This window comes from Hyperolius riggenbachi, chromosome 6 (genome assembly GCF_040937935.1).
Source record: "Hyperolius riggenbachi isolate aHypRig1 chromosome 6, aHypRig1.pri, whole genome shotgun sequence".
NCBI classification, from domain to species: domain Eukaryota; kingdom Metazoa; phylum Chordata; class Amphibia; order Anura; family Hyperoliidae; genus Hyperolius; species Hyperolius riggenbachi.
The window spans coordinates 200489930-200516397 of record NC_090651.1 but is presented as its reverse complement, the minus strand read 5'-3'; the positions used below and the strand labels follow the sequence as shown (position 1 = coordinate 200516397).

The following is a 26468-nucleotide window of genomic DNA, read 5'->3' as shown; positions in this document are numbered from 1 at the left end:
TATGGTTTCCATCCATCCTTTTTTTAACAAATCTAACTGTAGAAACCTCTGTTCCAGCTACTGAAGAATTAGTTAATTTTCTTTCCTTGAATAATTTGGAACTCCAAAGATCCATGGCACAGGCTCAATAAACCTTTAAAAGGAAAGCAGATGACCATAGGAGGGGTGATCTGGAACTTAAGGAAGGAGATCATGTGAGGTTGTCCACAACTAATCTTAAATTACCTTGCCCTTCGAGGAAATTGGGACCAAGATTCATTGGACCATTCTTAGTTAAGAAGAAAATTAATCAAGTTGCTTATGAATTGTACTTACCTGATAATTTAAAGATCCACCCAGTATTTCATGTATCTTTGTTGAAGTTATCTTCTGATGATCCTTTTCTGGGTCGATCCACAGTCCCTCCACCACCTATCCTGATTGATGGAGGGGAGGAATTTGAAGTAGAGGCAATCATGGATTCCAGAAGAAGAGGCAGAGGCATGCAGTATCTGGTCAAATGGAAGGGCTATGGGCCTGAAGAAAGTACCTGGGAACCAGCCTCAAATCTGCACGCTACTCGCTGGAGCCGTTGGTAGCTGGCGTGATGTTGTGTGCATGCGCGCCCGAAGGGCCGCCTGTTTGTGCATGATTTATGGGTTTCATGCGTGCGTCTGTCTGCATCATCGCGTACGCCCGTATGCGTCATTGCGTGCAGACGTCCGTGTGTTCCCGCCATTCTGCCTATTTAAGTCTGGAGAGTGCCACTACAGTGCTGTTGTATTGCAGCTAGTGTGTAGTGAGCGTTCCTGTGACGTGATTCTTGATCTGCCTGTTATCCTGTCTTTTGCTGTTGCTGACCCTGGCCCGTCTGACTGCCTGACCTGTTGCCGACCTCTGCTTAGTACGAGTACCCGATTTGTTGCCGACCTCTGCCTGTCTGAGAACCCGATCTGTTACCAACCTTTGCTCTGGACGACTACCAGATTGGTTGCCAACCTCTGCTAACTACAAGACTCAGTCTACTACGAAGGAATCTCTTGTGAAGATTACCACCTGGTCTCTGAGTCATTACACCACCAAACTCAGCCTGTGGGGGTGATTCAGTCTCCCAACGGTCACACGCTCCGGCGTCACACCAGTGATTCTGCTAGCGCGTGTCAGCTGTAGGTCCCTGTTCACACTCCAGGTCCCTCAGCTGATAAGTTGCAAGAGTCGCTGTCCTCAGCACACCGGTCTCCAGCCTACCAGGTACGTGACAGTAGCACAGCAGAGATGTGTAATGTTTACCTGCTGCAGCATTGCATTGTCTCTTCCTTTTCCCGATCACATGACATGCTTCAGGTATGCTGCATAGAGCATGTGGCTGTCAGGAAGATCAGAGGAGACCCGAAGCAGAACTGGAGCAGTGCGCCACTGCACTACTTTGCAGAAGGGGCGGAGTAGGCCTAAAGTTACATCAGTTTGAGATTGTTCAATAAATGCTAAATCTTAATAAGCAATTTGACCTGGGACTTAGACTTTCTTGTAGATTTTGGCCCCTTTGGTAATTGAGTTTGACACCACTGGTCTAAAGCGCTGCGTAATATGTTGGCGCTTTATAAATACAATAAATAAAATAAATAAAGTAATGGAGATTTTTTGAACAATTTTATAGTAAACTTTGTGTAGCTCCTGCATCTTTAGCAGAGTCTAATTTGATGAACTGTTGAATACTATCCCACTTCCTACTCTAACTAATGAACAGATCGAAGCCCTAAAACGACCCTTCACAGACCGCAAAATTGAAAAAGCTTCCCTCAAAAACTCAAACTATAATCCCAAAAAGCCACCCTGGGGATTTAAAGAAATTCGCTTTACGGTTAGTCCCATATGAGAAGACATTATATAATGAGGCCTGTAATGGACTAAATTTCTTCCCAAGTCTATGTTACCTTACTTTCTAAACCGCAGCAGGATCATACTTCACTACCAAACTATCATCCATTCTCACTCGTTAATAATGACATGAAGATATTTTCAAAAGTTTTAGCTGACCGCTTATCTCAAGTCTTTTCTGATTTAATTTCACCAGCTCAGTCTGGCTTTATTCCCCAACGGCTAACAACGGATAATATCTGCTTGCCTTGCAATATTTTACAAGATGTTTAACTTAACGATCAATGTTTGCGTCTGTTGAGCCTTGATTTGTAGAAGGCATTTAATTCAGTGACCTGGCCTTATCTTTATAGAGTGATAACTAAAATGGGGATTTCAGAGGAATTTATGCTTTATATCATAGCCCACAAACTATGATCAGACTGTCTGGATTGCTGTCAAACGCCATAATGCTTGGTTGCCGGACCCGTCACTCCTCTTATTCTCTATGGCCATAGAACCACTTTTATTGGCCATTCAGAATAACCCGGACATAAAAGAACACTTAAAGGAGCCATCATGCGTTTTATGCTACCTTTAGATCTTCTTACCCGGGGCTTCCTCCAGCCTCTTGCAGCCAACATGTCCCTCGCCGCATCTTCGCTCGAAGCTGCCGGCCCGGGGTCCCCCCGCTGTCAATCACTTGCACATGGGCTCGAGTGTTCTGCGCAGGCGCAGTAGCTCTGAACGGGCACATTATAAGATATGGTGGCTGGGAAAGATTACAGCCATTAAAATGGTAAAATTGCCCAAAATTCTATATAACTTCAGAGCTATTCCAATCAACCACAGTCGCCAATTTGTTCTTAAATTTCATAAACTTGTGGATAAATTTATCTGGGGTAATAAACCTGCCTGGTTTAAATCTTCTTATTTGTACAGAAACCCCAGTAAGGGGGTCGTGGGGGGCTCTAATCACTGGCTCTATCTTTTAGCATCAAGATTCTTGCAAATTTACAATGGTTTAAAGGATACCCGAACTGACATGTGACATGATAAGATAGACGTGTATGTACTGTGCCTAGCACACAAATAACTATGCTGTGTTCCTTGTTTTCTTTCTCTGTCTGAAAGATTTAAATATCAGGTATGTAAGTGGCTGACTCAGTCCTGACTCAGACAGGAAGTGACTACTGACTCAGACAGAAAGTGACTACTACTATAAAACACTTTCCTAGCAGAAAATGGCTTCTGAAGAAAGAGATAAAAAGTGGAATTTCTTATCAGTGAGGGTCACACTGTAGTCACTTCCTGTGGGAGTCAGGACTGAGTCAGCCACTTACATAACTGATATTTAACTCTTTCAGACAGAGAAAGAAAAAAAGGAACACAGCATAGTTATTTGTGTGCTAGGCACTGTACATACACAGGTCTATCTCATTATGTTACATTTCAGTTCGGGGTATCCTTTAAACCCAATATGTCCTTGCCCTGGATACAATTAAAATCTGCCTCTATCCAACCTTATACCATTACCATAGTTCCTGTGGCTTCTCAGAAAATTGAATCTAATCAAGGCGGACAATCTCTGCCTACGGTATAGAATATAAGGCCCGGTTCACATTTGCGTTTTGATAAAATACTTACTGGTGGCATGGGTCCATTCCAGTCTGGTCCGTTCTGAGAACATCCGTTCGCCATCAGGAGGCCATCAGGATCCGGTCAGGTCACGTTCAGTTTTCATCCGGATCTTCTTCCGTTGTTCATGCGTCCTGGATCCGTTTCTGTTTTCAAAGAGGGGCCTGGAAGGTCTGGAAAAGCGCTGGAGTCTTTCTTGGGGAGAGCCTGCTGTGCGGACATCATCCTCCTTGTCCCACGGGACCCTGCGTCTGGATGGTCGGGTCCTTCCGTCCTCCGCTGCTGTCCGGCTCTGGGTACATCCACATGGCCGCCTGCACCATAGAGAACCCCACAGGAAGTGAGGTAGGACGTCCGGCTTTCATCCGGAATTGTGTTGTGCACTTCCGTTTCCCCTCAGTTGCTGTTGTGCTGGATGTCTTGTCCGGATCCGGTCCGGCGGCGGTGGACGGAGGACCGGTCCGGAAAATTGGAGCATGTTGGAAAATTCCGGACCGCAGGCCGCACCGCAGACCGCATCCGGATCCGGAGGAACAGACGAGTGCGCACGGGTCCATTGATTAACAATGGACCCTTAATCGTCCGTTCCGTTTGCGGACCTTGCAATCCGGCTGCGCTCTGCAAAACAACGCAAGTGTGAACCGGGCCTAAGTGTATCTTTCCTGTTTTCTCTTGAGAAATATCTCTATAAACTCAGTTAAAAGAAGTGAGGACTGTGATTTTGACAAATCAGAATGAGGTTACCCTAGCAAAGCTTGCAGGAGATTCCCAGAAATGGTTGTATTTAGTAAGGATGACGCCCAGTAGAACACTCTCATCCATAACTTCCTTACTACTCTGCAATTCCACCATATATGGCTATGTGCGCCAAGTTCACTGCAGCCTCTGAAACAATTAGAATTATCATTGTTAAATGTAGCTAATCTGCTAGGGGCAAGGTGCCGTTGCATCAAATCTTTGTAGTTTACTTCCACTAAATCGGTGTTATTTGCAGATTTCAGTATATTGCCCAAGTTTCCCTCTCCCAACTCTTAATATAATTTGGTTTTGAGCGTTTCTATTACATGAAAGTGCATGCTTCTTTTAGGTATCTGCAAAAGCAGAACAGCAGTGACGGCCTCCATAATTCTCTTTAACACAAGTTTTTATCAACTAACATTTTTTTCTGTCTTAGGTTTATGAAGGTCTGATCTACATGGATTTCAGCAGAACCATCGTGGAGGAACAGGGGTTTGGTGAGTGTCCATGTTATGGTCTATGTGTGATATGTAAATCAGCAAAATCTATATACAGTGGTGTGAAAAACTATTTGCCCCCTTCCTGATTTCTTATTCTTTTGCATGTTTGTCACACTTAAATGTTTCTGCTCATCAAAAACCGTTAACTATTAGTCAAAGATAACATAATTGAACACAAAATGCAGTTTAAATGATGGTTCTTATTATTTAGTGAGAAAAAAAAACTCAAAACCTACATGGCCCTGTGTGAAAAAGAAATTGCCCCCTGAACCTAATAACTGGTTGGGCCACCCTTAGCAGCAATAACTGCAATCAAGAGTTTGCGATAACTTGCAACGAGTCTTTTACAGCGCTCTGGAGGAATTTTGGCCCACTCATCTTTGCAGAATTGTTGTAATTCAGCTTTATTTGAGGGTTTTCTAGCATGAACCGCCTTTTTAAGGTCATGCCACAACACCTCAATAGGATTGAGGTCAGGACTTTGACTAGGCCACTCCAAAGTCTTCATTTTGTTTTTCTTCAGCCATTCAGAGGTGGATTTGCTGGTGTTTTTTGGGTCATTGTCCTGCTGCAGCACCTAAGATCGATTCAGCTTGAGTTGACGAACAGATGGCCGGACATTCTCCTTCAGAACTTTTTAGTAGACCGTAAAATTCATGGTTCCATCTATCACAGCAAGCCTTCCAGGTCCTGAAGCAGCAAAACAACTCCAGACCATCACACTACCACCACCATATTTTACTGTTGGTATGATGTTCTTTTGCTGAAATGCTGTGTTACTTCTACCCCAGATGTAACGGGACACGCACCTTCCAAAAAGTTCAACTTTTGTCTCCTCGGTCCACAAGGTATTTTCCCAAAAGTCTTGGCAATCATTGAGATTTTTTTTTAGCAAAATTGAGACGAGCCTTAATGTTCTTTTTACTTAAAAGTGGTTTGCGCCTTGGATATCTGCCATGCAGGCCATTTTTGCCCAGTCTCTTTCTTATGGTGGAGTCGTGAACACTGATCTTAATTGAGGCAAGTGAGGCCTGCAGTTCTTTAGATGTTGTCCTGGGGTCTTTTGTGGCCTCTCGGATGAGTTTTCTCTGCGCTCTTGGGGTAATTTTGGTCGGCCGGCCACTCCTGGGAAGGTTCATCACTGTTCCATGTTTTTGCCATTTGTGGATAATGGCTCTCACTGTGGTTCGCTGGAGTCCCAAAGCTTTAGAAATGGCTTTATAACCTCTACCAGACTGATAGATCTCAATTACAGTACTTTTGTTCTCATTTGTTCTGAATTTCTTTGGATCTTTGCATGATGTCAAGCTTTTGAGGTGCTTTTGGTCTACTTCTCTGTGTCAGATAGCTCCTATTTAAAGAGACTCTGTAACATCAAAAACGTCCCCTGGGGGGTACTCACCTCGGGTGGGGGAAGCCTCAGGATCCTAATGAGGCTTCCCACACCGTCCTCTGTCCCACGGAGGTCTCGCTGCAGCCCTCCGAACAGCCGGCGACAGGCCCGACTGTTCAATTCAATATTTACCTTTGCAGGCTCCAGCGGGAGCGCTGTGGCTGCTTTCGCTCCGAAGGAGGCGGAAATACCTGATCTCAGTCGGGTCCGCTCTACTGCGCAGGCGCCGGAGACTTGCGCCTGCGCAGTAGAGCGGACCCGGCGGCGATCGGGTATTTCCGCCTCCTTCGGAGCCGACAGCCGACAGAGCGCCTGCGCAGGAGCCAGGAAGGTAAATATTACGTCACCGCTGTACGGAGGGCTACAGCGAGACCCCGGAGGGACGGCAGACGGCGTGGAAAGCCTCATTAGGATCCTGAGGCTTCCCCCATCCGAGGTGAGTACCCCCCAGGGGACGTTTTGTCGTTACAGATTCTCTTTAAGTGATTTCTTGATTGAAACAGGTGTGGCAGTAATCAGGCCTGGGGGTGACTACAGAAATTGAACTCAGGTGTGATAAACCACAGTTAAGTTATTTTTTAACAAGGGGGGCAATCACTTTTTCACACAGGGCCATGTAGATTTTGGAGTTTTTTTTCTCACTAAATAATAAAAACCATCATTTAAAACTGCATTTTGTGTTCAATTATGTTATCTTTGACTAATAGTTAATGGTTTTTGATGAGCAGAAACATTTAAGTGTGACAAACATGCAAAAGAATAAGAAATCAGGAAGGGGGCAAATAGTTTTTCACACCACTGTACATATATATGTGTGTATGTATGTATGTGTCGTGATCACTCGAAAACGCTTTGTCGTATTCCAACAAAACTTGGTATACAGATCCCTTACTACCTGGGAAGATATGTTCTGGGGGTCTTGCATCCACCCCTGCACACCTGGGCGGAACCACAAATGGCCAATCAGATTTCACCCATTCATGTCAATGGACAAAAATGTAAAAGACTGCTATTCTCACAGAAATAAAGCCAGAGTCCCCATACTTGGCACAATTGGTCACTTGGTCAAAAATGTGTGGAAAGTGGACGGGGCATAAAACAGCAAATAAAATTTCAGCAATTTGTTTTCAATGGGAAAATGTAAACTGCAGTAAGTCTTAGACGGTTAATCACAGGATTTTCACACTTGGTCACTGGGTGACTTGGATTAATTTTCAGGAAACTGGGTGGAGCCTATGACAGCCAATCAAAAGTCACCTGTTGATTTTCAAGTGCAATATTTAAACTGCTGCCATTCTTACACTGTTAATGCCAGAGGTCTAAAACCTGGTAGAGTCGGTCCTTTGGATGATTGCGGTTTACATTTAGAAAAAAATGGTAGAGCCACAAACAGCCAATCAGATTTGTTTCATTTCTATGGAAAATTTTACAATTTTACATTTTTGATGCCAAGGAATCCAAAAGCTTGCAAACTTGGTATTTAAGTGTCTGTATGTTAAAGTTAGACAAAGTGGGCAGAGCCAACAACAGCCAAATACAAACAAATTTTGGTGGTTTGTTTCCAACTTTGTGACATAAGGTGAGAATGGGTAGAGTAACTTCCCACTAATGGCCAAAATATCACAATCACTATTTCCTCAACTTTATGAAGTGTCATTATATTGGATATTGAATGATTTGTGTTAGATTTGTTATATATAACATGACATTTTTATTTTATTTGTTAAGTCTAATATTTCTACTGGATTTTTCATAGTCCTCAAGTTGTCTGTCTTGACAAAGAAGTAGCCAGATCTCTTTAAAATACTTATCTACAGAAAGCTGTAGACAATAAAAGGGCAGCTTTTGACTCTAAGAATGTGGATGTGGGAAAGCGCTCCTTGTCCCTCAAAATAAGACTAGGGCAGAAGCTCCCATTCCCCGATGTCCCGCTCAATGTTGATAGCCATGTGGGCTGCTGTTCACTGCATGAGGGGGAACACTCAGTTCCTCATTACTACTGGCCACCCTATATGGTTGAATTGACGCTGCACAATGGACATGAAGTTTGTACGCATTTCTTTTCATGTCAGTGGATTCTATCCCAGCTTCTGATGTGCAGAGGACCATGGGTGTTGGTTGTCTGCTCACTGTGGCTGCATCAATTCCTCAGTAAGATGATTGCATGAGAGCTGCTGTATTAAGTTGAAAGGCTCCCTTTCTGCTATCCTTCAGAATAGTAAATCAGTGTCCACATGGCAATTATGCTTGGGGATCATATTTTAATGAAACAGCAAGATTAAAAAAAAAAAAGTTTGTTACTACCAACTCTTTCCTTAGAATTAATCAAGTTAAATATAATGGATATGCTTCTTTCTGAACGGCTAATAACTATAGTAAGTGATACCTTTGAACTATTCACAAAAATCTGGCAGCCTTGGCTGGACCTTGCAGAGACGCAGAATCGGAGGGTGGTAGTGCTTACAATTTAATTATTTGAGACTACTCTTATCGGTCTCAACTTGCTATTAGCACTTGGCCTTCTATTAGAGAGGACAGTCGGGGACATTTATTAAGAGTGTCTGAGACAAAATATTAGTAGGTTTTTAGAAATCCACGCAGGACTGTCTCAGAAATCTTAAGAAATCACTAGATAGTGCAGATTCCTTCTTAAAGTGGTCGGGAAGTCAGCATTTCTACTTTGCTCTAAAAGATTCCTCACAGCTTTAAAGCTACTATCCCATACATTTTTTTTTTTAGCAGAACATCACTGAAATGGTTAAACAAAGCACTTTGTCCTGCTATTCAGCTTCAAATCCGCATCCAAACTGGAGATAACAGTATCTTTGTTTACATTCCAATGTTTATACATTTGTCTGTAACAAGTAAAAAAAACACTTTCTGAGAAGCTGTCTCTGCTTCAGGCACACACAGAGCTCAGAACAACGAAGATTTTAATATATAATAAAAAGCAGTTGGAATAAAATGCAATGACCGTTTTCAGGGCAAGAAAATCTACACTTTGGAAACACGTAATTTGTAGACAGACAATATTACTTATGCACAAAAGCAAATATGATAACTGTATGAATAATACAAAGTAGAAAAACACATTTTTATTGAACGTTATGTCAGAGTTTCAGACCACTTTAAGCTGATGTAAAATAGGAGGAGTTAGGGAGGTTTCTCAGGCAGTTCAGTGTATGAGGGAAATTGCTGCTGTATTGATACAGAAAAGAGAAGTTATAATAGCATAAATATATTATTTACGGTAGATTTTAGGTTAACTGATGAGATGTAATGTAAATAAGTATATAATATAAATGTATTAGCGCTGAAACAGAGGATCAATGCCCAGCACTGTAAGGGTTAAGCACAGAACAGCTTCACATGACACCTGGCATCAGGGGGAGGTGCACTGCACACATCATCTCTAGTTTACACTGCACAATAAATGTAGAAGTGCTGTTAAGCACTTCTTAATCTGCGGCAGTTTAGGAACGGATTTGCACTTTTCTTAACTGTAGTGCAGTTCTAGACATTCACGTTAAACTGCCGCTATTAAAGCGGAATATAACCCAGAATTTCTTCTTTGCTCTAAAAGATTATTTACAGCATATAATATACTAACACAATTTTTTTTGTTTTTTTTAGTAAAACAGCATTCAAAGGGTTACATAACAGGGCTGACTCTTTCTTCTGCAGGGAGAACTCGCATCCGAACTGCTGTTAAGCTTATCTTGTGTACACATTCTTTACTTGATACATTTATGTAAACATTCTCTGGCTGTGCAGGACTTCAGCTGATGAGTCCTGGGGTGAACCACGGGTCAGAAATCACTGGTGGCAGCATTCACAACAGAATTACAACAGTTATGAATAAAATGCACCAGCAGCTTTAAAAATAAATTAACTGAACTTTGGGAAGTTATAATGTCTAAATGAATAATAATACTTGTGCACAAAAGCAAATATGATAATTGTATGGGTTATAAAAAGTAGGAAAACACATTTTTGTTGAAAATGTTGTCAGAGTTTTAAACCGCTTTAAGCCTAAACAAACATACTGTCATAAAGTTACATTAGTTATGTTAATTAAAATAGATAGGTAATATAATCTTTTACCCACCCTGTTTTAAAAGAACAGGCAAATGTTTGTCACTTCTTGGGGGCAGCCATCTTTTCGATTGAAAGGAGGTGACAGGGAACATGAGACACAGTTCCAATTGTCCTGTGTCCTGATTACCCCTCCCAACTGCGCACGCTAAGCTTCAAATCTCAAATTCAGAAAAGCAAAAAAAAACAAATCTGTGTCCAAACAGCAGAATGAGAACAACAACATCAGAAATATCACCATGCTTTGCACAGCATCAGGGGAAAAATACCCAGGCAGTTTTCTTTGATGGGGCGGAGCTTAGCTTCTGTGCAGCTAAAAATTAGGCTTGGGTAAGAAAAACAAAGTTCTGATGCTGTGAAACTGTTAAAGAAACACCAAGCCTTTTCAGTGCTGCTTTAAATTTTTGGTCTGGAGGTTCACTTTAAGGAGAATTTAGAAATGTTCTTATTATCATGCAGAACAGTTCCCCTGCTGGTTAGAACTTTTTAAGAAGAAAAAAACTGTCAGCAATGCTTTGATAAATCTGGCCCTATGACTCTTAAATTTCAACGCTATACGCAGTATCGGAGGACGGTGGTCCTAACAAATGAATTATTTGAGACTATACTCTTATGAAACCTTATATCAGTCTCGACTTGCATTAGCACTTGGCCCTCTCTAGAGAGGACTAAGGGCCAGATTTATCAAAGCATTACCAACAGTTTTTTCTTCTTAAACTGTTCTAACCAACAGGGGAACTGTTTTGCACGATAATAAGATACTTCTTAAATCCTACTTAATAGCGGCAGTATTGCGTGAATTTCTAGAACTGCACCACAATTAAAAAAAAGTGCAAATCCATCCCTAAACTGCCACCGATTAAGAAGTACTCAATAGCACTTCTACACAGCTTGTGCAGCAGTGCAGACCTGGCATGATTTGTGAAGTGCTCCTTCCCCTTGCTGCCAGGTGTACTGTGAAGCTGTTCTGTGCTTAACCCTTCCCCTGGGCATTGATGCAGTACAGCAGATATATTGGTTACCTCAGCAACAGCCATTCCTCTTACACACTGCATTGTCTGAGAAACCTTCCTAACTCCTATTTTTAGAAGAAATCTGCACTATTTGGCACTATTTTGTGATTTCTTAAGATGCCTGAGACAGTGCTGCACAGATTTCTAAAAACCTACCAATATTTTGTCTCAGACACTCTTGATAAATGTCCCCTGATTCTTAAAATTCATGCTATATTGTTGATGTTTTTGTTCATTCTGTTAAAATGTCATATACACATTCGATCAGCAACATTGGGGCTAAAAACACTGCTTCTTGACTATCTGTAATGTCTTTACTAAATAAAAAAACTTTGAAACTAAGAAAAAAAAGTTGTCAGCAGGACAGTAGATGTTACAAAAATAGAAACATCTAGGATAATTATAATCTCACAAAGGGTAAAGCTGGCCATACACTAGGCCGATTCCCGCCAGATCGACAGCAGATTCGATCACTGGGATCGAATCTGCTGTCACATCGTTCCCGCTACACGCCGAATTTCGATCCATTTCGTCCGATCCCGTCGATCGTTCCGTGTGGAAAATTACCGTCGATCGCCCGCGGGTAGTGAGCGCGTCGCTAGCGGCGTTCGAGTGTCCGACGACCGACGTAATAGAGCCGGTATACATTACCTGCTCCGCCGGCGCGACTGCTCCCGGTCACTGCTGCTTCGTCTCCGCTCTGGTCTCCGGCATGCTTCACTTCTTCCTGCCCGGCAGGAAGTTTAAACAGTAGAGGGCGCTCTACTGTTTAAACTTCCTGTCGGGCAGGAAGAAGTAAAGCATGCCGGACCTGGAGACCAGAGCGGAGACGGAGCAGCGGTGACCGGGGGCAGTCGCGCCAGCGGAGCAGTTAATGTATGCGGGCCGGCGGCGGCGGCACCATCACAACTGATTGTGAACGGTTTCAGGCTGAAATCGGTTCACAAACTGTTTGCAGTAATGGTAGCCATACGATCCCTCTCAGATTCGATCAGAGAGGGATCTATCTGTTGGTCGAATCTGATGGCAAATCGACCAGTGTATGGCTACCTTAAGTCCTTTGTTACACGAACTTGCATTACCCCCCCTCCTCCGGGGTCAGAGGTCCATCTTTCTCATGTCTCGCACACACCTGACCCTCGTTCCCATGACAACCTTGACACTTCCAGGAGGGGGACTGAGCAAACTGTGACTGCAGCCCCGGCATCTCTGTGCTTTGGTAATTCGGGAGGGTGGGAGCATTTGGCCACACGCATGTCCTATGCTCTTTGACACCGGCAGTAACTGGATGATGTTATCTGTCACTGGGCGTGTCAGGAAGTCTTGCAGGGTTGTCTGGTGGATGGTGTGTGTGGCTGCCTATCATTGATGAGTGCTGGTATCTAAACCTTGCTTCTGTCATTTGCAAACTGCCCATGATAGCGTTAGTTCTACTAGCTGCTGGGTAGGCTTTGCCTGGACTTTGACTACGCTATTGGATTGCTGCCTGGACTGACTTATTGCTTGGGTTGACATCTCTTGCCCCCTGGTTTGTGAATTAGTTACTCTGTATATCACCCTGGACTGCTTAATTACTCTTTGCCTGTGTGTCTTTGTTTGGTTTGTTGGTACATCTCCCTTCTGCTTATGAATCCCTATACCTTGCGCGTTAGTGCCTGTGTGTAACTGTGTGCTGGGTAGACGTCTTAAGTCTCTTGAGGCTGGGTGGGGATGGGCCACATATACTGAAGATCGCGATGGAGATTGGGGCATAGGGACTGCATTGAATGCAGGAGATCCATCAGGGCTTACACCTCACTGGTTTGCTCTTCTGAGAATTTAGGGTTGGACAGAAAATGCTTAGATAGTTCAATTATCAAAGTGTGAAAAGTGTAGAGGCTACAATAGAACTAGTCAAAGCAATTGATTTCCTACATTTCCTTTTAACCCCTTTGGGACCAAGAACATAACAGTTACACTCTGTGTTTGGCTGTATGCTGCTGACAGGGTGTACTTACGATCGCATGCACCCGAATGGGGGGATTAAGCTGTCATATGACAGCTGACATCTCCCCTCACTGATGAGAAGCCATGGCAATTGGCTCCTGATCACGTGATCACTGCTATCGCTGCTGATTAAGTGGCAGCGGAGGCAGAAGAAGAGGACATCTCTCCTGATGTTCCTCCGGCACCCTCTGCTCTAACCGGCATCCAGCTTTGCACCTCGGGTCCCAGTTTGGTGACGTCATCAAGCCGGGACCTGGTACTTAGCAACAGTGGGAGGCGGGACGCCGAGGAGAGAGGAGGCGGGGAGAGCTGCTCATTGCTGGAGGTGGATGGGAGCTGAATAATGCCTGGCTACTTATACTGGAGACACTTATACCTGACTATCGAAACTAGGGTAGAAAGAAAAGATGGCCTCTAAGCTCAAACCACCAACCATTAAGACCCCAGGGAGTCAACCAGCAAACATCCGGATCCCACAAAGGTGTAAAGTCAATTGTCAAGATTAGCAGGCTGGGTCTCCACCTGGATTTTGCCATTAAAGCTTAATTTATTTGTGGTAATATAGCCACAAACAGCACAACGTTTCGGCACGCAGGCATTTGTCAAGTGCTGATAACCACAAAATCCAGGTGGAGACCCAGCCTGGTTATCTATACTGGGATACCTATGCCTGGCTATCTATACTTACGACACCTATGCCTGGCAATCTATACTGGGCACTTATAGCTGGCTACCTATGCAGGGATGGCACCTGTGACTGGTTACCTATACAGGGGGCACCTATAACTGGCTACCTATACTGGGCACCTATAGCTGGCAACCTATACAGGGGGCACTCATGCCTGGCTACCTATATTGGGGACGCCTATGCTAGGGAGGAGGGGGTCCCTCCCATCCAAAGTTTAGCAAGGTGGCCCAGTGATTTCTAGTTACGCCCCTGCACGGGACCACCCACTAGACCACTAGGGAGTTAGGGACCCACTGGACCACCAGGGAATTGAAGTGTACCCATATAAAAGCATTACTGTTTACCTGGGACTTCCTCAAGCCCCGTGCGGCCATCCTCCTGGGATGCTCCTATTCTCCTCTGGCAGCCCAGTATCTCTCTCTAGTCGTCCCAAGGTGTGCTGTTCTGCGTATGAGGGTCACGGCCGCACCTCCCCCCATCCTGCTCATAACCCCACCCATTTTTAAGAACATGTCCTCTACATAATAAAATTATTAATTAAATTTTTCCGTTAACCCTTTCTCTCTTATTTTTACCATTGAAAACAGGGCCGGGACAAGGTTCCCCAGCACCAGAGGCAGAGATTCCAAAGTGCGCCCCCCCCCCCCCCCCCCACACACACACACACACTGTATACACATACAGTACACACACACAGTGTTCTCCCCAGAATTATTTTCCAGCCGGGTGGCATGAAATAGTAGCCGGGTGGCATGAAAAAGCAGCCGGGTGGGGAGAGATGAAAATGCAGGGCAACTCTGCTTACAGCATAGGAGGTGGTGAGGAGGTGAGCCAATGACAGCCGGGTGGTCACCAAATCTAGCCGGGTGGAGCACCCGGCTAAAAGAGCCTGGGGAGAACACTGCACACATATAGTACAGACACACACACTATATACACACATGCAAACATACAGACACACACATATAGTATACTCACACTCTCTCTCTCTATTTTTCAAAATCCCACCCCCCTCTTCCATACCTGCTTCATGCCAGACATCCACAGACATCCACGTGACAAACAGCAGCGCTGTCCCTCTTCCCTCAGACATCCAAAGGCATGATGTGAAGTTTACTCACATGACTGCTCTCTAATTGAAGACAATCAGGGGGGAAGCCTCCCCCTCCCCGTCCAGATCAGCCACAGCTCAAACATGCGGCGAATCATGTAAACAGGCAACTCTGCAGGAAGCCGGGCACCACTTCCCTTACAGCAAAGCCAGTTTCCTGCTGTTGCCTAGCAACACAATGCTATAGCCGTGCCTCTCATCACTCTGATGACAGCGCGGCTGTTAATAGGCAGGCAGTGCGCTCTAGGAAGCTGACGCTGAAAATAGGGGACGGGGAGAAGATAGTACACAGCGGCAAGCAGGAGAGATCCCAGAGAAAGTCGGCAGGCGGGCGGGCAACCAGGAAGAGCGCAAAGCAATGCGGTCTAGCATGCAGTGAGGAGAGCACACAGGAATGCGCCCTCCCGCTGCTCCGCCCCGAGGCTGGTGCCTGCCCAGCCTCTGCCTCGTCCCGGCCCTGATTGAAAATAACTGTATTCTTTTTTCAGTTCAAGGCGAAAAAAGGAACACTGTAGCAAAAACCCACCTTCATTTAAAATCAAATATCATCACCATAAATTGTGACAGGAACATAATTTAAAGAAGACCTGTAATGAAAAAAAAAAACCATCCAGGGGATACTTACCTCGGAGGTAAATATTTACCTACCAAGATAAGTATCCCCCAGAGAGTTTGTATTGTTGTTGTTACGAGCATAAACAACACAATCTCATTCTTCAGAACAAAGACTAGTTTGTTCTGAAAAAAAAAATTATATATATATATATATATATATATATATATATATATATATATATATATATATATATATATATATATATATATATTTTGGGTTGAAAAAGTATTCGGCCCCCTTGAAGTTTTCCACAATTTGTCATATTACTGCCACAAACATGAATCAATTTTATTGGAATTCCACATGAAAGACCAACACAAAGTGGTGTACACATGAGAAGTGGAACGAAAATCATACCTGATTCCAAACATTTTTTTACAAATAAATAACTGCAAAGTGGTGTGTGCATAATTATTCGGCCCCCTTTGATCTGAGTGCAGTCAGTTGCCTATAGACATTGCCTGATTAGTGCTAATGACTAAATAGAGTGCACCTGTGTGTAATCTAATGTAAGTACAAATACAGCTGCTCTGTGAGGGCCTCTGAGGTTGTCTAAAAGAATATTGGGAGCAACAACACCGTGAAGTCCAAAGAACACACAAGACAGGTCCGGGATCAAGTTATTGAGAAATGTAAAGCAGGCTTAGGCTACAAAAAGATTTCCAAAGCCTTGAACATCCCACGGAGCACTGTTCAAGCGATCATTCAGAAATGGCAGGAGTATGGCACAACCGTAAACCTACCAAGACAAGGCCATCCACCTAAACTCACAGGCCGAACAAAGAGAGCACTGATCAGAAATGCAGTCAAGAGGCCCATGGTGACTCTGGACGAGCTGCAGAGATCTACAGCTCAGGTGGGAGACTCTGTCCATAGGACAACTATTAGTCATGCACTGTACAAAGTTGGCCTTTATGGAAGAGTGGCAAGAAGAAAGGCATTGTTAACAGAAAGCATAAGAAGTCCCATTTGCAGTTTGCCAAAAGCCATGTGGGGGACACAGCAACCATGTGGAAGAAGGTGCTCTTGTCAGATGAGACCAAAATTGAACTTTTTGGCCAAAATGCAAAACGCTATGTGTGGCGGAAAACTAACACTGCACATCACTCTGAGCACACCATCCCCACTGTCAAATATGGTGGTGGCAGCATCATGCTCGGGGGGTGCATCTCTTCAGCAGGGACAGTGAAGCTCAGTGGTCAGAGTTGATGGGAAGATGGATGGAGCCAGGGCCGGATTACCGACCAGGCAACAAAAGCAGTCGCATGGGGCCCCATTCAGAGTCAAAGGGGCCCCATCAGCACATAAACCAGCCCTCGCCATCCTGTCAGCGGTGGCTGGATGGTATAATGGTTAAAGGGACTCTGAGCAGTGCAGTAACTATGGAAAGATGCATATCATTTTAAATCTCTCTTTCTCCTCTTTCCAATGATATACAAACAGCCGCCCTATGCCTTTTAGTTTTCGCTATTTTCGCGATCGAAATCGCGGACACGGCAATTTTGCGAAAATGGCGAAAAATAAAAGGCATAGGGTGGCAGTTTATCTATCATTGGAAAGAGGAGAAAGAGAGCTTCAAAATGATATGCATCTTTCCATAGTTACATTCTATTACACAGGATGACTTTTCTCCAAAGCCGGCAGCTCGATTCAGCACAATACAATGAAATATAAGGAATCCAGAGGGATATAATTACAAACATCATGCTGGTAGGTGTGAGGATGTAATTAATTAGTTGTGGGTATGCTTAAAGGCATACCCACAGACAGGCACTGCATGGAGTCCCTTTAAGGCCTCTGACACAGGAGACCAGGGTTCGAATCTCGGCTCTGCCTGTTCAGTAAGCCAGCACCTATTCAGTAGGAGACCTTAGGCAAATCTCTCTAACACTGCTACTGCCTATAGGGCGCTTCCTAGTGGTTGCAGCTCTGGCACTTTGAGTCCACCAGGAGAAAATCGCGATATAAATGTTATTTGTCTTGTCTAATGATGCCGTGCGCTGCTGATTGTCTTCAGAGCCAGCCTCTCCTCCTAGGTCCCCCTCCTGCTACTGTGCGCTCTGCTGCTGCCCACTCCTCCCTCCCTTCCCACAGAGAACCACAGCTGCAGCAAGAAAGATAGCAGCAGATGGCGCTCACTCACCTATCCATGATCCAAGCGATAGAGATCCCGTCATCTGAAACCCATCTGTCTCTTCTACGGTGCAGCTGCTTGCTCTGAACTTCCTGATTCTCAGATCAGACAGGAAGTAGTAATAGTAGTAGTAACAGAGCGGCGGCACTCTAGGGGAGACAGATGGGCTCCGGATGACGGGACCTCTATTGCTTGGATCGCAATAGGTGAATGTGAGTCATCTGGTGCTGTCATTCTCCCCCGCTGCGGCTGCCTTCTCTGCTGGACTATCGTATTCACTGGGATGGAGGCTGCATGGTGGCTGTCTAGTTTGGGAGGAAATTGGTTGTTCAGTGGTGGGGGTGGTTATGTAATTCTGTCTGGGGAACGGCTTCCGGTTTGGCGGTGTCCAGAGCTTTCTGCTATTGCCAGGCTGGAGATGCAGGGGGAAAGTGCTGCTGCTGTGATATCTGGCGCCCTCTTCACAGGGGTGCCCCAGCCCCTGAGTGCAAATGTCCCAGCCATTCATCTCTCACTCTGCATTTTGCCGCTGCTATTCTCTGCATTGTGCACCCACAGAGGAAAGTGGGCTGTTGCCCATAGCAACCAGTAGCTAGGCTGCCCCGGTGTGTGCGGCATGTTGCTGTGCAGCTGCATCTTCTGATTCTATTACGACATGATGGGGGGGCCCAAATCAGTTACTTTGCTTAGGGCCCCATTTAGCCTTAATCCAGCTCTGGATGGAGCCAAATACATGGCAAACTTGGAAGAAAACCTCTTGGAGACTGCAAAAGGCTTGAGACTGGGGCGGGGGATCACCTTCCAGCAGGACAATGACCCTAAACATAAAGCCAGGGCAACAATGGAATGGTTTAAAACAAAACATATCTATGTGTTAGAATGGCCCAGTCAAAGTCCAGATATAAATACAATCGAGAATCTGTGGCAAGATCTGAAAACTGCTGTTCACAAACGCTGTCCATCGAATCTGACTGAGCTGGAGCTGTTTTGCAAAGAAGAATGGGCAAGGATTTCAGTCTCTAGATGTGCAAAGCTGGTAGAGACATACCCTAAAAGACTGTAATTGCAGCAAAAGGTGGTTCTACAAAGTATTGACTCAGGGGGCCGAATAATTACGCACACCCCACTTTGCAGTTATTTATTTGTAAAAAAAATTTGGAATGATGTATGATTTTCGATCCACTTCTCACATGTACACCACTCTGTATTGGTCTTTCATGTGGAATTCCAATAAAATTGATGCATGTTTGTGGCTGTAATGTGACAAAATGTGGAAAACTTCAAGGGGGCCGAATACTTTTGCAACCCACTGTGTGTATATATATATATATATATATATATATATATATATATATATATATATATATATATATATCTTAGTCGTCTTAAAGAGACTCTGTAACAAAAAAAACCCTCTGGGATCCTAATGAGGCTTCTCCGTCCTCTGTAGCTCGGGGAAATCCAGCGCTGGCTCCCCAGAACCTCCTCGACAAAGCTTGACAAGTTCTGCGCCTGCGCGGCAATATTTACCTGCGCAGGCGCAGTAGCTGCTCTTCGTTCGGGCTAAGGAGGAAATAGCCGAGCCCGATCTTATCCGCTCTACTGCGTAGTCGCAAAGGACTTGCCTGCGCAGTAGAGCGAATACAGTCAGGCTCGGCTGTTTCCGCCCTTGCCCCAACAGGGAGCTGCTACTGCGCCTGCGCTGAATTGCGGTAGGTAAATAAATACCTCCCCACTGTTCGGGGGTTGCAGTGCTGGATTGCCGGGATGGAGGAGGACAGGGGAAGCCTTTAGAATCCAGAGTTACAGGTTTTCTTTAAGTAGTGGTAACGATATTGCTGATTGAATAGGGACATAGCTAAAATGTCCAAACTACTCTGGTCCTTAAAGAACAAGTATCAAAAATGTTTTAAACCCTACTTACCTAAAGAGCTTTTATCCAGCAACACTATTAAGCTTTTCAGAGGTCTCTCAGCACAGCCTGTCAGAGGCGTAGCTAAGGTGACAAAGACTGGTTTAGCCCCTCCCCTCTTCCCCATGGCAGTGCCCTCCTATGACTGCTTGTCCCCTCCAGATGGTCTAGTCAAGACCTTTGACCCAGAACTAATGGCTGCCGCATGCACAGTAGCTTTCCTTTACATGCATAGAAAGCGCTGTCCACACTCCCAGTGGCTCTCCCTGCCAACCACTCATTCTCCTCAGCTCAATTTCTGCATTGGGGGGGTGGGCTTCTTTCAGGGAGGGAGCTTGGCTTCTCCCAGCTGAACTGTACCTGGCTGTAAACTGTTTTTTTACACTGCAAGACAATGAGAGACACACAGACAGGAATACAGAGCTTCAGCTGATGATTACACACATTTGAAGCTATATTTCTGCTGTCTGAACAGATTCAAGTCACAGTATTAGAGCCAGTAAAGATTGTTTCTGTATGCTGGATGTGCTGGGTACAGTCCTCCATAGTGCCATGCCCACAGTGAGAACTTTTCTCTGTAAATGTCATTTTCTTCATACAGTATATAATATGATAAGATGGGGACAAAAAGCCTTTGTATCGCTATTTGCTAGTAATTACTGGAAATATATGTGGCATTTACAATTTTAGTTTTCTTTGATAGTTGCCTTTTAAGGGTTTTTATATGCCAGTCCTAAAGTGGTTCAAGTATTCTCATGTTATCTTTGAAGTAGTAATAATAATAATAATTGCACACTTCTTTAATGAGAGCAGGGTAAAGCATATGCAGTAGTGGATAATCGTAGTCATCATTTCACTTCAGTGAAAGTCACCATTTTTTTCTGCCCATCATTAGAAAAGTCAGTGAATTTCAAAACCTGCACAGATCCATGGGGCAAGTATCATGTGGCAACACAAAGAACTCCTTCAATTGCAAAAGCTAGAGTGTACTTGATCCACATCTCAAGGTAATCCTCTGGATGGCACCCCTCATTGTCTTCTGGGACCTGAGATTGTTTGGTCTTTGATGGTTCTTGAGATTGTGCAACTTATTCTGGGGAAGTGGTAACCACTTGGAGGAGGAATACTTGACCTCATCCAGCATGCCTGATAAGGGCCTGTGGGTTGCCATTAATGCTTGCAGGTCATACCTCTTCAGCTCACAAAGGATGGGAATTATGATTTACCTCTAGTATAACATTATGGAGCTTGGTGAGAAATGAGCAGCCATGCTTTATTTGTCCCAGTGTGCCTCACCCTGTGCCATACCCTACCACCATCTTGGGTGGCTGCACATGTTATGTGGTTAATACAATTAGTGAGCTGTTTGTTTCTTCCCTTTCTTTTTATTCCTTGCTTGACAAGACTTAAGCCTGGTACACACTTTCAATTTTGATTGAATCACTGACCAATCTTACCACCTCTATTTAGTATGAGAGTTTACCTACAGAATCTGCATATTGCATTCAATATCTGTTGACCATCACACTACATGGAGGTGCTAAAATTGGTCAGTAACTGGACAGTCATAATTGAAAGTGTGTACCAGGCTTTAGGGTGCATACACACACACGCAATTTTTATTGACCAATTTTACCACCCCCATGTAGTATGAGAGCCAATAGGATTTGAATACTATGAATAGATTGTGTAGGTAAGCGCACACACTACTTGGAAGTGGTAAAATTGACAATCACAATTTGATGTGTGTACCAGGCTTTACTTCGGGTGGCTGGATGGTGTAATGGTTAAGGGCTCTGCCTCTGACACAGGAGACCTGGGTTCAAATCTCGGCTCTGCCTGTTCAGTAAGCCTGCACCTATTCAGTAGGAGATCAAGATCAAGAAGATCAAGAAGGATTTATTCGCCAAGTACGGTGGTGCCGTACTCGGAATTGCTTGTGGTACACATGGCTTAGGCAAAGTACACAGCAACAGTTGTACATGTTACATAGACTGCTACAATTTACACATACTGGCAACATTAAAAGCATAATACATTTCGCATAGACGGCTACAATTTACACCTACTGGCAACATTAACAGCATAATACATTTGCAGTACATTTACAGCTATAATTACACATACTAGCAACATTAGCAGTGAGCACCACCTAGTCAGCATGCTGATTGCAGACTGGGAGGTGAGTCAGGAGTTGTTAAGCAGTAGAATTGCCTGGGGGAAGAAAGAGTTCCTGCGCCTAGTGGTTTTGGATGGGATAGTTCGGAAGCGCCGGCCGGATGGGAGGTGCTCAAAGAAGCGGCTGCCAGGGTGGGAGGGGTCGCAGGAGATCCTGGTGGCCCTCTTCCTCATCCTAGCCGTGTGGAGGAGATCGAGAGGTGGCAGGGGCGATCCGATGATCCTTTCTGCCTCGCTAATGATTCTTTGTAGTTTATATCTGTCACCCGCCGTTGCACCAGCATACCAGACGATGACTGAGGAGCAAAGTATAGACTCAGTGGTGGCGGTGTAGAAGCTGGTCAGCAGCTCCCGAGGCATACCAAATTTTTTTAGTTGGCGCAGGAAAAATAGCCTCTGCTGTGCCTTCTTCTGAATTTTGATAGTGTTCTGCCCCCATCTAAGGTCAGTGGATAAGGTTGTGCCAAGGAACCGGACCGATGATACTATGGAGACTTCGGTCTCGCCTATGTAGACTGGAGGGGGAGTAGGAGGGTGTTTCCTGAAATCAACAATCAGCTCAACAGTCTTTGTTGCATTGAGGACGAGATTGTTGTCCTTGCACCAATTGCAGATTCTTTCTATCTCACTGCGGTAGTCTCGCTCTCCGTTGCGGTTGATGAGGCCGATGATCGTTGTGTCGTCGGCAAATTTGACGACTTTGACGGAGTCCGAGGAAGAGGTGCAGTTGTTGGTGTACATGGAGAACAGAAGCGGGGACAGTACACACCCTTGAGGTGCCCCTGTATTGGTCGTCCTCACGCTGGAGGAGCAGTTGCTGAGCTTGACCTGTTGGGTCCTGTCTGTGAGGAAACTCTTGACCCATGCGTAAAGCGTGGGGTCAATACCGAGCTGTGCCAGGTTATCAACCAGGGTGTCTGGGCAGATCGTGTTAAAGGCCGAGCTGAAGTCCAGGAACAGGATTCTGGCGTAGGAGTCAGGCCGGTCGAGGTGCTTCATGATGTATGCTAGGCTGATGTTTATGGCGTCCTCTATGGATCTGTTGACCCTGTATGCGAATTGGAGAGGGTCTAACAGTGCGTTAGCGGTGCTTTTGAGATGAGCGAGGACTAGCCGTTCTAGGACCTTCATGATGGTAGGCGTTAAAGCCACGGGTCTGAAATTGTTGAGGTCTGTGCTGCCTGGCTTTTTGGGGACTGGTATGATTGTGGACCTCTTGAGACAGGAGGGGACTGAGCCTTCCGCTAGTGACCTCTTGAACAAGGAGGTGAGCACTGGGGCCAACTGATCCGCACAGGTTCTTAGGCAGTTGGATGAAACACCATCCGGGCCTGAAGCTTTCCGGGGGTTGAGCTTGCGAAGTAGCTTGAGAACTTCTTCTTCCTGGACTGCGACAGGTGTAGCAATATCTTGATGTCTCTGTGTGGAGGGAGCCTCTATCTTCCTCATTGTCCCTGGGGCTCCGAGCTGCTTGGGCTGTTGCTCGAACCTACAGTAGAACTCGTTGAGTTCCTCAGCCAGATGGGTGCTCGGGGTCACCAGTTGGGGAGGGGGTTTGAAGTTAGTGACCGCTCTGAGGCCCTGCCATACCTCCCTCGAGTTGTTGGACTGGAGGCGGAGGCCAAGTTTGTCAGAATATGCTCTCTTTGCAACTCGCAGTTCCCGTTTCAGGTTGTACCTTGCCTCCCTGAACTCTTCTGGGGAGCCGGACTTGTGCGCCTGCTCCTTGCATTTTCGAAGTTGGCGCAGCTTATTGTTGAACCAAGGCTTGTCGTTGGGGAAGGCTTTGAAGGTCTTACAAGGGATGCACATTTCTTCGCAAAAGCTAATGTAAGCGGTGACATTCTCTGACCATTCGTCAAGGGTGGGTGCCTCCAGGGATGACCAGTCGGTGTGGTCGAAGCAAGCCTGCAGCTCCAGTTTGGCCTCTTCTGTCCACTTTTTCACAGTCCTGACAGTGGGCTTTGCAGTCTCAAGGAGCCTCCTGTAGGTGGGGATCGGGTGGATTAGGTTGTGGTCAGAGTTCCCCAAGGGGGCGCCCTGGGTGGCCTTGTATGCGTCCTTGTGGACCGTGTAGCAGTGGTCCAGGGTGTTGTGATGCCTGGTGGGGCAGGTGATGTGCTGTTTGTAGCGGGGCATCTCCTGAAGCAGATTTGCATTGTTGAAGTCGCCCAGGATGATGAAGAGGGCCTCTGGATGGGTGGTTTCCCACCGTGAGATGCTGTCGCTGAGTGTTCGCAGAGCCTCTTTGGTGCTAGCATCAGGTGGGATGTAGACTCCAATGAGAATGAGCGATGAGAACTCCCTGGGGGAGTACTGTGGTCTGCAGATGATGGCTAGGAACTCGACTTCTGGGGTGCAGACTTTGCTGAGGATGGTGGTATTGGTGCACCAGGTAGTGTTTATGTAAAAGCAGATGCCACCTCCTTTCTTTTTCCCAGAGAGCGTAGGGTCGCGGTCGGCGCGGAGGAGGTTGTAGCCTGGTACATGCAGGGAGTGGTCCGGGACACATTCACTCAGCCAGGTCTCCGTGAAGCAGAGAACCGGGGTTTTATTACCGATCGAGGATTTGCTGCCAAGTAGTAGGAGCAGCTTGTCCACTTTGTTGGGGAGAGAGCAGACATTCGCTAGCAGGATGGCAGGAATGGAGGAGCGAAGGCCTTTCCTCTTGAGTCTCACCAGTGCACCAGCTCTACTCCCTCTGTAACGTTTGTATGGGGCACTTCCAGTTCTGCTTGTAAGATGTTTGATGTGTTCAGTGACTGCGTCCCACAGGGGGTCACCCTCTGGTAGGTTGCTTCTGGCAGGGGGTTCCCATTTCAGGAGCTCCTTTCTGGTCAGGATGGTGATGTGTTGTGAGGCTGACTCCGTTCCCATAGTTATGAGTGCTGTGGCCTGTGGTGGTGGTAGGGACACACCGGGGATGCGGGGCATGTTGAGGGGCTTGGAACCTAGGCAGGGTGCCCAGGCAAGTGGTGGGAAAGGCTAAGCTGGGTTCCTGGTGATCGACAGATTGAGCAGCGCAGCACGGGTGTGAGGCATTGGTTGGGCGAGAGGCAGCACATGGAGGAGGTTGCACAAATACAGCAGTAGATTAAAGCATTTATGCAGGTGGAGGCTCAGGGGTCATGGCAGTTATGCAGCAACAGTTCAGTACAGTAGTACACTATTCATGGCAGTAGTGCAACAGGCAGTAATACAGTGTTCATAGCAGTAACATGGCATGATCAAGGGTCAAGGCAGTTATGCTGGCAGTAGTTAATCGGTTCGTTATTCTCACAGATATACAGGTTATGGATCAAAGTTAGCAGTTAGGGGCAATTAGCAGTTTGTAGGTGTGGTTAGAGTATAGATAATAGTAATCGTGCGGGCAGGGGTTTGTCCCCATAGTGTCAATTTAGCAGGCAGTGGAACATGAATTCATTTAGTAGATCATCATATCAGGCAATCACAGCATATAGCAGGTGGGGGTCTCACCTTGTGTCCAAGAGAGCAGCTACCTGGCCCGGATTCCCTGGTGTGCCAGTTGTTCAGATGGAGCAGTCCTCGGCAGTGGAAGGCAGGTCAGTGCATGACTGTGGAGGCTGGGATCGCGGGCCAGTGCAGGACAGCAATAGAAGTATCTGTACAGGGGGCCACGTGGGGGACCTTCAGATGTGTGCCTCAGCATGGGAGGCCGGTGTTGGAGCGAGGTGGCAGGCAGACAGAGCTCCGTGAGGGACCTGCAGATGTGTGCCTCAGCATGGGAGGCTGGCGTTGGAGCGAGGTGGCAGGCAGACAGAGCTCCGATACCGATGGAGGAGGAGGGAGGACTGCAGCAGTTAGGCTGGGACCCGGAGATATGCACCGCTGATGCAGTATGTTGTGCAGCGGTGCCACCTTCGGCAGTGTGAGCCCTTTGGAGGCCAAGATGGTGGCCGGCAAGCACGTGGGTGGCCCTGTGGAGGAGATGAAGTCGGGCAGAGGAGCTGATTCTTCGCCGACACAGGTGATGGTGGCAGCGGGACTGGAGGGCGATGGATACTGCCCGGGTGGGAGCCTGGGAGGCTGCTTGGCGGTGTCTTCCGGTGGGGCGGTGGAGCAGCGCGGTTTCCGAGCGGGCGCTGGAGTCCTCAAGTGGAGCAGTCCTCTGCAGTGGACCGTGGAGGGGAGATTCTGGGCCCCTTCGGGTGAGGCAGTTCACCTTAGCTGGTCACTGGTGGAACGTCCGCTGGGCAGCACGTGGGTGGTCCTGGAAGGTAATCACACTGCCGGGTAGGAGCAGTGTTGCTCCGCTCCTAGGAATGCTCCGGGAGAAAATTAAGCTATTTAAACTAAAATAAAATAAACTACGACTAAACACGAAAGGAAAGATAGACAAAGTACTAAACACTACAGTAACTAAGCTAAAATAAGCTAAGATTAAGCCTAAGGTCGAGAGCCTATGTGACCGTGGCTGCCCCGGAAGAGCGCCAGTGGTGAATACCCATCTTGGGCAAGTCTCCCTAACACTGCTACTGCCTATAGAGCGCGCCCTAGTGGCTGCAGCTCTGGCGCTTTGAGTCCGCCAGGAGAAAAGCGCGATATAAATGTTCTGTGTTTGTTTGTTTGGTGTGCTCGCCAGTGTCTGATACATTGCAAACGGGCTTCA

At 46.0% G+C, this 26468-nt stretch overlaps 1 protein-coding gene across 1 annotated transcript in view; it reads left to right on the top strand.

The window, feature by feature from the left end:
- Positions 1 to 26468, top strand: part of LOC137522116 (uncharacterized) — a 226651-nt gene that overhangs the window by 92219 nt on the left and 107964 nt on the right. The window contains exon 16 of the mRNA XM_068242144.1: positions 4649 to 4709. Coding sequence (XP_068098245.1) covers positions 4649 to 4709 — 61 coding nt within the window. The remainder of the gene's footprint in view (positions 1 to 4648; positions 4710 to 26468) is intronic.